Source organism: Cynoglossus semilaevis, chromosome 8, assembly GCF_000523025.1.
Source record: "Cynoglossus semilaevis isolate Cse_v1.0 chromosome 8, Cse_v1.0, whole genome shotgun sequence".
In the NCBI taxonomy this organism is placed as follows: Eukaryota; Metazoa; Chordata; class Actinopteri; order Pleuronectiformes; family Cynoglossidae; genus Cynoglossus; species Cynoglossus semilaevis.
The window spans coordinates 5,501,716-5,513,254 of NC_024314.1; the positions used below are offsets into that span (position 1 = coordinate 5,501,716).

General features: G+C 42.4%; 1 protein-coding gene across 1 annotated transcript; it reads left to right on the forward strand.

Moving 5' to 3' along the window:
• Positions 1 to 813: 813 nt before the first annotated feature.
• kcnj12a (potassium inwardly rectifying channel subfamily J member 12a) lies at positions 814 to 9,840 on the forward strand. Its single transcript, XM_008314260.3, has 2 exons — positions 814 to 1,441; positions 5,252 to 9,840. The coding sequence occupies exon 2, from the start codon at positions 5,410 to 5,412 to the stop codon at positions 6,706 to 6,708; it is 1,299 nt and encodes a 432-aa protein (XP_008312482.1). The 5' UTR covers positions 814 to 1,441; positions 5,252 to 5,409; the 3' UTR covers positions 6,709 to 9,840.
• Positions 9,841 to 11,539: the final 1,699 nt, after the last annotated feature.

Consider the following 11,539-nt stretch of genomic DNA (forward strand, 5'->3'; position numbering starts at 1 on the left):
AGCCACCACCACCCCCCGACCCTCCCTGAATACTAATTGTCATCTCTTTTTGCATTTGACTGATGACTGGTCCTCTGAAAAGACGCAAAAAAGGGAGTTACTCAGTCAGCTCTGAGGATAATGACACACTTTGCGACTGTCAAGTGTAACATAATGTCCTCGACGGGGAGCGTCACTCTGAGTTGATAGACCAATAAAAAAAACACTTTACATATAACGCCCTGGGTTTTCCTGACAGACTTTTTTGGATGGTCAGTCAGGGTGATGCTTCCAGAAACTCTCTGCTCTGTCTGTGGAGCGCCGTCCTTCATTAGGAGGACCGCGGGTGAAAAAGATCCAGGTCCGAGGCACGACCTGTGGTCAATACTCTCATCTACAGTGCAAAGGTCAGGTGAATTAACACTGTTCTACTGGAGGAACCCTAATGAAACACCACGGTTCCACCGCAGGTGTCGGAGTGTGAAAGGAAGTGGTGACAGCTGTGATTGGTTGACAGTGTTTGGGGGAAAATCATTGTCCTCCTCATAATGCCACCTCCATTTACTCTTGATTAACAAGGGATCCAATACAATGGTCGCTTGTCTGCCTGCGTTCGCTCAATGATACGTCTGTGCATCAAGTTGCTGTCAACTGGTGGTGCCATGATGTGGGAGGGAGCGAGGGAGGGAGGAAAAGGGAGAGAGAAGAAAGGGGGAGGAGAAAAGAGGGATGGAGGGAGAGGAGAGGGAGGAAGGAAAAGAGAGCCTGCAAATGGCAGCTTCTGTGACACCACAGGAGGGAGGGAGCAAGAAATAGACAGAGAGAAAGTTGATAAAGAGACACAGAAAGAGAGCTAGAGAGAGAGAGAGAGAGAGTGAGAGAGAGCTAGAGAGAGAACAGCAGTTCAACTAGATCACATTGCAACAGATTCATACAGACTGCTGGTCAGTGAGTAAGTGGAAAAGGGAATACTGTGCTGTTTTTCCAGAGGGACATGAGAAGACTTGGCAGATGTCATGTTGGAACAGATGAGGATGACACGAGGAGCTGCTGAAGATTTAGTCCTAAAAGATGGAAATACAAAAACCTGACTTTTCCTGGGGACACTTCTCATTAGACACAGCACACCTGTTTAACAGAGCCAGCACTGAGTGAGCAGCAGCAGCAGCAGCAGCAGCAGCAGCAGCTTGGCCCGGGGGTCGTTCTGCTTCAGCCTTGTTGCCCGGTCACATATGAAAGGATGAAGAGTGTAAAGCGGGGTCTGTGTCTTCCTCTGAATATGGTGGAGTGGTTTCCTCCTGTGTTAGAGTAATGCACAGAGGAAGAGGAGGACGAAGCAGCTGCAGGGACAGATGCTAAGTATGCCTTAGACTTAGTTCATGAGGGGACACCGGGAGTGAAGAGACAACCCTCAACTTCTTCCTTCCACGTCCACGTGAAGCGCAAGGAAGTGAAAATTCAGGTGAGAAAGGGACAAAAAAAATGTTTACCTGTAAACTGTAGTGATGTCGTCACAGAGTATTGACTCTCTTTTGTTGTGACTTATAGGCACAGTATTATGAGTGGTTATGATTAATAATTTGGGTGAAGAGAACAGTAAGTGTTGATCACTGCTTTTGTACCGGACCAATAATAAGGCCTGTGGGTTCCACACCGTGATCCTGACTATTTTGCTTAAGAAAAACCCATGAATTCAATATTTATCCATATATAATTCCCTATAAATCACTGTGACATAGATGGTTCAATGATGATAATATTGTCAGTTGATGATTTTGGACAATATTTTTTACTTGGATTTAAAAAATAACGTTTCAGTTTATTAATTTATTTACAAAATGTGACTAATGGGATTTATCCATTGTCTTTTTTATAATAATATCTGTCCTTATTTATTTATCTATGGCTTAACAATTTTATAAACACGATTTGATGGATAATAACACTGGAGGAGGGTCATCAGCAGGGGTTAATGGATGAAGCGCTGCTGACGGTTGTGCAGACATTATTGTGTCCATAAAAGAGGCTAATGTGAGAGGATAAAGGAGACAGGACAGGTAATATGCAGCTTTGTCTGCAGATCAAAGACCCTTCTTCTGCTCCTTATTTGAACTCAGTTCCATTTGAGACACAAATCTTTATTGACTAATTTGGAACAGTAGTAGGACGGGGGCAGCCAACATAAAGAGCTTGCTGTGCAGCAGTGTACCATGCAACATGACAAAGTGTCCTGCATATGATGATGAGGATGATGATGAGAATGTCTTTGTTATTGTAAAATACAAGAATTGAACCAGATGTATAGCTACAGGTGCAGCAGGAAAGGAAAGACATCTGTTCTGAAGAGCTAACTCTCAGCACAGAGAAGAAAGTCCAAGTCACAACAACAGGAAATAGTGAAAGAAAACATGTTAATGTGACATGCTGCTACCATGAAAGTCACCCTTCATGGTAAGTGGTGTTGCTTTCTATAGGAAAATACCTGTAGGTCACTTGAGATGAGATGAGTTCCGCATGGTGAGCTATAGGAAAATACAATGACACCTGAGCCCTCGACTCTTCCCTCACAATGGCCTTGGGAGGGGGCCCAGTATGGCAGAGGTGGCTCAGGTTCCCACAAGCTTGTCTTGAGACGAAGCACCCTCCACCACTCCGCCTTATTGTTCCTCTAAAACCCCACTATTATCGTGAACATCCAATTATTTGGTCTCTTCGTCCTAATCAACCGCATCATCCCAACCCTGCGGCTGCACCGCTCAGTTCTCCGAGAGGACACACTACAGTCTAGGTCACAAAAGGTTATGGGAGGGAGGGGTGAGGAGGAGGGGTGGGTTGCATAAAGCAGTGAAACGACCATCAGTCCACTGTCTCAGAGCAAGAAAACAAATCTAAGACGCAGGGCTGTAATATGCTTTTACCACCTCTGGAAACAGGGAATAAAACTTGACAACCTCAACACATTTGAACTCATTCTTCGACAGACATTTCTGAAAATGTATTTTTAGACAAAAATGCTCCGAATTTGAGAGTTTGTCTGTGAGCAGCACAAATCACAGAGTATCTAGTCGTTGAACTGTCCAGGACTGTGGTTTCTGGTGTGAAGCTGCTGCTGGTGTTAGAAAAGACTGTATATAAGAAATGGACAAAGTGGTTTGTAGCAACATCTTCATGTGATCTGGACACAGACCAACTGTTGATGTTATCAAACTCCTGGAGTATTTATTATTGTTAACAGAATGGAGGGAAGCTCAGATTTACAGCTGCTCATCTGTCTCTGCCACTGTCGATCTCTATTCTGCAGGTAAACGACGCTGACAAATCCAAGCCGGGGACAGAGATTAATCTTTAAGCACTCGAGTGTCGACTCAGAGCTGACACGCTCAGCCTGTCGGAGTGAGAATCAGATTTGAAAAGATTCTTTTCTGATGTAACTCTAAGAGACATATCTAATGACCGTGAGGGTTTTTACTTTCATTGTGCCAATTCATCTGACACCTGCCACTGCATAACTACAGTTTGACGTGGAGATCCTGAGCCTTGGCGAGCTGCTCAGGTGTAGAGTGGAGGTGAAATTCAGGATAGGATTCATCCCATTTATGCTGAGTACCACAGTCTAGACGCTGCACTGTGTAGAACAAAACCAAATGATCGGTGTAAATCAAGTGTCAAAAGGATTAAAGAGTATGTTTCATTATTACATTTAAACAAATTGAAGTTTCTAAAAATACAGTAATTTTTCTGTGCGACTGTAAATTTAGCAGGAACAGCTGAGCTCTTCTGGGAGTTAGAGTCATTCTGTCAAAGGCAAAGAGAACATTTGAAAGTAGATAAAAAAAAATAGAACATAACATGTGTCTATGTTGTGGTTTTTCAGATACAAAGAGGTGTTTGTCACCTAAGGGACAAATCTAATCTTACGCAGGAGGTAATCTGACTGGTAGATATTCAACCTGAAATAGTGTACGTGATGATGGAATCAGAGTGAGTGTGTGGCAGACAAAAGGGCATCGGTGACTCGGAGGAAACACATGTGACCTGTCAAGTCAGACACAGACACGTCAAAAGATAAGTGATAAAAGCTGTCAGCGCCCAGAGGGGCTTCGGACAGGCCCTTACCCTTAGGTTACACGTCAAGTGCAAAAGCCAAGTTACCTGCTGCCTCATCAGGTCCAACAGCTGAACTGTGTTTGCTGTAGGCTAATTTAACTGGCCATGTCAAAGGCCATAACACAAGAGAGAAGTCTATCCTACTTACTGCATGTAGTGTACCATGAGAGGGCGCTTTAGATTTACCACATTGTCACATTATGATTTATAATACTACAAAAAATGTACAGAATTGGGCCAAATGGTGCATCTATAAATGCATGTGTAAGCAATAAGGGGCAGAGAGAAGTTTACTTTCATTACACACACACACACACACACATATACATTGCGTACTATCTTTGTGTGCCTCCAAAAAGCCTGAGTGTGACACACATGTCAGTCTTTTTCACTCTCTCAGACGTCTATCTGGGTACAGCCAGTGACTTTCACTTTAATTATAGTATTTATTACACAATAATTACCATCTGCTGGCTGACGACCTGATCAGTCTTCACTCCAGACTTTCTTTGTAATGCAAAAAAGAAAAGCAGCAAAGGGAGAGCCATGTGTCACCCAGGACAGCTGTCTGTTCTCCAGCTGACATCAAACGACCCGAGGACCCTTCAGTGTAGACCCTCTACATAAAGGATTTTCAATTCGCTCCCTATTAGAACAGAGACAACTGCTGATTCAAGTTTATCACCAATATGATTCTAGTGCTGGTGGAAACCAAGATTTGTAAACAACTTTGACGACATGCGTGAATGTATCGGCACTGCTTAAAAAAAATCTTTTTTTTCCCACTTCATCTAAAAAAATAGAAAAGAAAACAAGAAGGCCACTGTGCACTAAAAAACACAGTCTTTGTGCAAAATTCTTTATGTGTCCCGGTGTATTTTCTGTACTTCCAACATTGTAGAACACAAGCTGAGCTGTACAGATCAGCACTCGTTGCTAAGAATATCCAACAAAAACAACAAATCTGCAGTAATTCCAAGCTGACAGCTGCAATCCTTACAACCAGTGGATATTTACACAGACAGTCAGAACTGAAAGACAAAAGGCCGGTTGGAGTTTTTCAGGAGTCTGTTCAGATTTGCATGGTTAGGTCTTTGGTTATTGTTTATCCCTGATGCGACACAGAAAGTTGCTCACTTTGTTTTCTTCTCCTGTCACACTTTAGAGAGACCAAAAAACCACGGACTCCCACTCGGCTCTCTGTCTATGACTCACTACCATGACGCTCAGCCAGTGATCGAGTTCTGAAGGCCACAGTCACACATCGGGACTCGAGGCCTTGTCCTTCTGCTCCACTCTGCTGCTGGAGGCTCTTCCCGGAGCATGAGTGTGGGAGGAATCAACCGCTACAGCATTGTGTCGTCTGAAGAAGAGGGCCTCCGCCTCACTACCATGCATGGCATGAACGGCTTTGGCAATGGCAAGATCCACACACGCCGCAAGTGCCGCAACCGCTTTGTCAAGAAGAACGGCCAGTGTAATGTGCAGTTCACCAACATGGACGAGAAGTCACAGCGTTACATGGCTGACATCTTTACTACATGTGTCGACATTCGTTGGCGATGGATGCTGGTAGTCTTCACCCTGGTGTTCGTCGTCTCCTGGCTGGTCTTCGGGTTGGCCTTCTGGGTCATCGCTTTGTTGCACGGTGATCTTGATAATCCAGCGGGAGATGACAACTTCACTCCATGTGTTCTACAAGTCAACGGATTCGTGGCTGCTTTTCTGTTCTCCATTGAAACACAGTCGACCATAGGCTACGGTTACCGCTGTGTGACGGAGGAGTGCCCGGTGGCCGTGTTTATGGTGGTCTTCCAGTCCATAGTGGGCTGCATCATTGACTGCTTTATGATTGGCGCCATCATGGCCAAAATGGCGAGGCCCAAGAAGCGGGCGCAAACGCTGTTGTTCAGCCACAATGCTGTCATTGCCATGAGGGACAGGAAGCTGTGTCTCATGTGGAGGGTAGGCAACCTTCGCCGGAGCCACATAGTGGAGGCCCACGTCAGAGCGCAGCTCATCAAACCTCGGATAACAGACGAAGGGGAATATATCCCCTTAGACCAAATAGACATTAATGTGGGCTTTGACAAAGGTTTGGACAGGATTTTCCTGGTTTCACCCATCACCATTCTCCATGAGATAGATGAGGAGAGTCCACTTTTTGGGATCAGCAACCAGGACTTGGACACAGCAGACTTTGAGATTGTTGTCATCTTGGAGGGTATGGTCGAAGCAACTGCCATGACCACTCAGGCGCGCAGCTCCTACCTGGCCTCTGAGATCCTTTGGGGTCACAGGTTTGAGCCGGTCTTGTTTGAGGAGAAAAACATTTACAAGGTGGATTATTCTCACTTTCACAAAACATACGAGGTGCCGTCCACCCCGCGCTGCAGTGCCAAGGACATGGTGGAGAACAAGTTCCTAGTCCCCAGCTCCAACACCTTCTGCTACGAAAATGAGCTGGCCTTCCTCAACCGGGACGAAGAGGAGGAGGATGTGGGCGGTGGAAGCAGAGCGCTGGCCAACCTGAGTCCAGACCGAAACAGTCGGCATGAGTTTGAACGCCTACAGCCGAGGGCACTGGATCAAAGGTCGTATCGGAGGGAGTCGGAAATATGACATCTACCCACTGACCCACGGTCAGTGTTTGATGACTTTTCCCAAGGGTAATAATGTTGAACAATGCAAAGTGCCATAGGAACTGACTACTGTGAAAGTTTGCAAATGACACAACGCAACACAATAAAGAGTTGATGTAAAAGGAGCTGTGCAAGAACAGGAGGAGAGTGACTGGTAAGAAATGTCTGCAATCAAGGAAAAAGGCCGAAGAAAGAGCTTTTTCCTTTATGGAAACTTGAATCTTTTTTTCCACATGGTTATTTTATGTAAAAGGTATTTAATAAGCGGCATTACAAACTGTTATGAGTGTAAATACATCGCTTAGATACAGTAAGTTGCGTTTCATGTGCAGTATCAGTTTCCAAAAATGATGCCTCTTTACAGAAGTAGAACTTTCTTTCTTTTTCTTAATCTTAATCTTGGACGTAAATAACATTGATAGAAGGCTTATCTTCACAGCTGCCCACACTGCATCATTTGCCCGACCTGTGTTCAGTGACACATTGAAAATTCATGCACTGCAGCATTCAAATGCAATGAGCCATGATAAAAGAACGAGCCACTGAAAACAACACAGCACGACGCCCTTGTTGTGATACTGGTGAGATCCTCAAATCTACCAACGGAGGGAGAACGGGCAAAACTGACTGCACTATTTCATGTTGTAGAAATACAGTACACACTGGACAACATAAAAATATTATTCGCACACGTCACCAACTTCATGATTAGGAGGTTCTGACCAAACATGCATTTCTAGTGAATCAGGTGAAACAGATCTAAAGCACAAACAGAGAGGAGTTGCACAAAACTTTTTTTTTTTTTTTGCAAGAAAGAAGTTGCAATATTCCAGATATTTACTGATAAGATGTTGTATTTTGTAACCCCCTCAATAAGAGGTGCACCTTATATAGATCTTTACTTTTTCATAAAGAAACAAAACACATCTGTAAAAATGCCCTTAAAAACACCTCACACTTAATCTGTTCATCTGTTCTTTATATTTGAAACTATGCACATCCTTCACACAGTTCAGGGGACGGAGATTTGTGTTAGAGATAATGTGCCGTAGAAAGAGGAAATCCTGAGTGGTTTTCATTTTTTAACTATTCCTGAACGGCTGTAAACACTTTACCTAATAACCAATAACCCTGACCTCCCTGATGCCGTAGTTAGAAACTGCTTCTTAATAAGGCATCTGAGCAAAACAGACTCTCTTCAAAGTGGTAGTTCAGATGCAAACTGCAGAAAATATATTTTCACTGTCTGCAGATGAATATTTGTTGCTTTATACTCCGAGGCGTTATGTGACGTAACTTAGTTCTAAATGAAACTGGTTAACCAGTAATGTAAGTCTTCTATAACCACCCGTTAAATGGATTAAAAAGTTCACCAGCATCTAGATGTCGTCACTTTCTTCTAGCCGGTCTCACAAATGCACACTGTAAGTGAACAGTACGCGGTCGACCTTGTTGGTTTCAGCAGCAAGAAACCTCCTCCAAACCTAATCCAAGGTTTGAGCCTCGTAGCTTTTAGCTTTCTTCCACTTGAATCAATTTAAAAATAAAATGTAAAAACAAAGTTGAATGCTTAATTTCCCTCTTTGATGCAAACTAAAGAAGTGAAATACAAGTTTGGTGTCTTCATACATGTCAGAATATTCTGCTACACTGGACAGATTAGACTCTCATTGACTTTTTATAATAAAAATTAAAATAACAATAAACTAATAATAAGATTAGCTTTTTTTATCCAGACCCCTGGTCAGTATGACCAAATATTTTCATTCTCATCCAAATGTTACTGTTTAATTCAAAGGCAACAGTGACTGTATATAATGACAGGATTAGGGATAAATGATGTCACTTTTTATACCAAAGTAAGGGAGCTTTGTCTTTTGTTTTATATAAATATATTGTCAGTAATATTACCATGATCCCCCCAATACGATTAATCACAACCTGTAGTTGTTTTAAAATTGCTCTTATTGTCCTTAATAAATCAATCATAAAATAAAAAAGTATTTGAAATCAGACTATATGACCTGCTATATAGATTAATGGAAATAATATTCACCACGCTTGGCTGCATTTCTGTACTGCTCGACCCTCCTCCACCCCCCAACCCCTTTTTTTGCTCCATTTATTGATTTCATGTCGTCACAGTCTTTAATACTTTTCTAAAAGACATTTTACTTTTGGCTGTATTTTATGACTCCACATGATATTTCTTTTTATGCTGTCATTTGTAAAGTGTAAAAAGAAAAAATCTATACGTACAAAGATCCTACACCTTTGGACACAGTTTGGCTTTTTATTCTGACACAATTATTTCAGAAGCAAATGAATCACCTTGGGCTAAACGGTCTTTTTGTCTAGTCCTCTGAAGGACAATCTTGGAGTGGATGGACGCCCTGGTCAAACACTGGATTTATTTTTGTCCTTCTGAATAAATGAATAAAGAATAATATTTATTGAATTATCAGGTCCAGCCACCATTTAAATCCCTGTGACTGACTTTTGGGTCGCCACTCACCATTTGAGAAACACTGCCCAACCCTAACCCAATCCTACAATTTTATTATGCTGTCTACCTTCCGAGAAGGTTCTGTATGTAAACTCTTTGCTCCTAATCACACGACTTTCCATCATTAAAAGGGTCAAGTCTATCATTTCTACTGATTATTATTTTTCAGGTTTGATGTTTTCCCACCTGAGCCCTTTAATAAGGAGCAGACCACAGTGACGGGGACGAGGTTTATCGTGTACAAAGCCTAGAGTCAATATAAGAGGTATAATAGGAAACAGCCAGGCTGAACAAACCTGCTTATTTTTATACAAAGTTCTTTTTGATAGAATATAGCGATGGATATTTATCTGCTGTTACTAGTCTATGGGTATAAGGAGGCATCGATGTGATTGTTGTCTCAGTTAACAATGATTTCCTTTCTGTCATTTCTTTTTTCCTTCTGCACAGATGCTCATGATTAAACTGCTATTTCTCTTAAAGGGATGAATAAAGACAAATCTTTGACCTCTGTAGAAGTCTTCCTACGCCCAGTGAAATGTATACTGGGCTTCTGAGTTTAATTCACTTAAATTATTCAATTAAAAGCTCATTGTGGAAAAATAACGGGCTTCATCTGCTCTTCTCTTTTTTAATTTCCTTCATAAGAAACAAGACACTTCAAAGAGTCTCTGGTTTAGACACCGGCCAATCAATAGACAGAGTGAGTGTTGGAGTAATACATCACCATGAGTACTTGTTTGTGTGAAAAGATCAACAATGGTGTCAACACAGTCACATGATTTATTGGTCTGGGGGCCAATTATTCAAGAAGGCTCATCAATTAATTAGTGACATACACCAACAACCCAGCAGGGGGCCAGGGGCCTTTTGGCCCTGCTGATCTAGGCTAAAAGCCTGCCGAGGACTGTGTGACATCAGTGGAGTACTAACATGTAGAACACACTGTCAGAACCTCAGAACTGTGGGAGAACTCCACGTGTGTTCCTTCTGATTGATTTGTACCCTCTCTGAGTGACGTCTACTGATGTTCACATGGACTCAATAATTCACACCAGTATAATTTAGTCATATTTTCATCGTCTACTCTCCTCCTACTGCAGACTGAACTGACCAATCACACATAAGCATTTCCCTCACACATGGCTTTTGGGCTGTTTTGTGAAAGTGATACAAACATGCTAATTAAAAAATAAACACACCCACAATTTACACAAAGGACAAATGTATAGAATTCAAACAATTCAAGAAGTTACAGAAGTAACTGTTCCCACAAACCAGAACAACACTGATCAAATGGTTCAGGATTTTTTTTCAAGGAATCTAGAAAATAGTTACCGAACTCTTAGAGTGACACCTTGAACAGCAGTGACGTCACCCATTAGTGACCAGTTTCTTCATAGGACTCGCCATTCGTGCAGCACTATATCATATAAACATGAGCGTTAGCTTGGTCAGTAATATTTAGACCGTTGGGAACAGCAACTGATGTGAAAAAAACTTTATTTTGCCCTTTAAATACTGCAGTTCTCAGCAGGCAGAATGCCACAGAGTTCTTCTGCGTAGATCAGCCGAGCCTCAGGCAGAAAATGGTACTGTTCAGTAATGGCTGGTTAGCAGCTGTTTGTGCGTGTAAAGCCCCGAAATGGTGCGTCCGCACTGCTTGTACCTTCACAAGGCAGCTGGTGGAAATCAAATCTATTATTTACTGAATGGAGTCTGTGGTTAAGTCGCCAACTTTTCCAAAAAAAAAAACCAAAAAAGCAACAATAAAGAACAGACTAGGAAACAGATCCTCTTCCCTTTCTTCTTCATGTTTTGTCTACAGTGTACCACAGTGAAGTTGACGCACAGGCTCCTTTGGGAACATCCCTCCTGTGATTCTCGGGGAACGGTCGGTGATGCCAGCTGCGGCCTGGATTTCCACACTTGCTCACATGATGTGAACCAAATATGGTTTCACCTACCGATGATTTCTGGAGACAGAACAAGGATGTGAAAGAGAGCCAGGAAGATGCTTGGTCAGGCTTTTGCCAGCCAGCTCATATAGACCAGCTATAATTAATGCTGGAATAAATTCCCTGTGGCCCGGATTTTTGATGACAGTCGAATGAGGGAAACTAATGTTAAAGGAGCTATAAAAAGCCCTCTGGTGTCAAACTGCATGTGACCAACACTTGGACCAATAACATTTCTCCTCGTCAAACTGGATTTTTTTCATAACCAGGTCTGAAATCCTTCCTATATTTTACTTAAATACAAACCTGTTCTTGTTTTACCCCAAAGGTTGTTTTATCATTCAAAT

Bases quoted from the DNA above. Each gene is read 5' to 3' on its own strand.
- kcnj12a (XM_008314260.3), top strand. From the start codon at position 5,410: ATGAGTGTGGGAGGAATCAACCGCTACAGCATTGTGTCGTCTGAAGAA.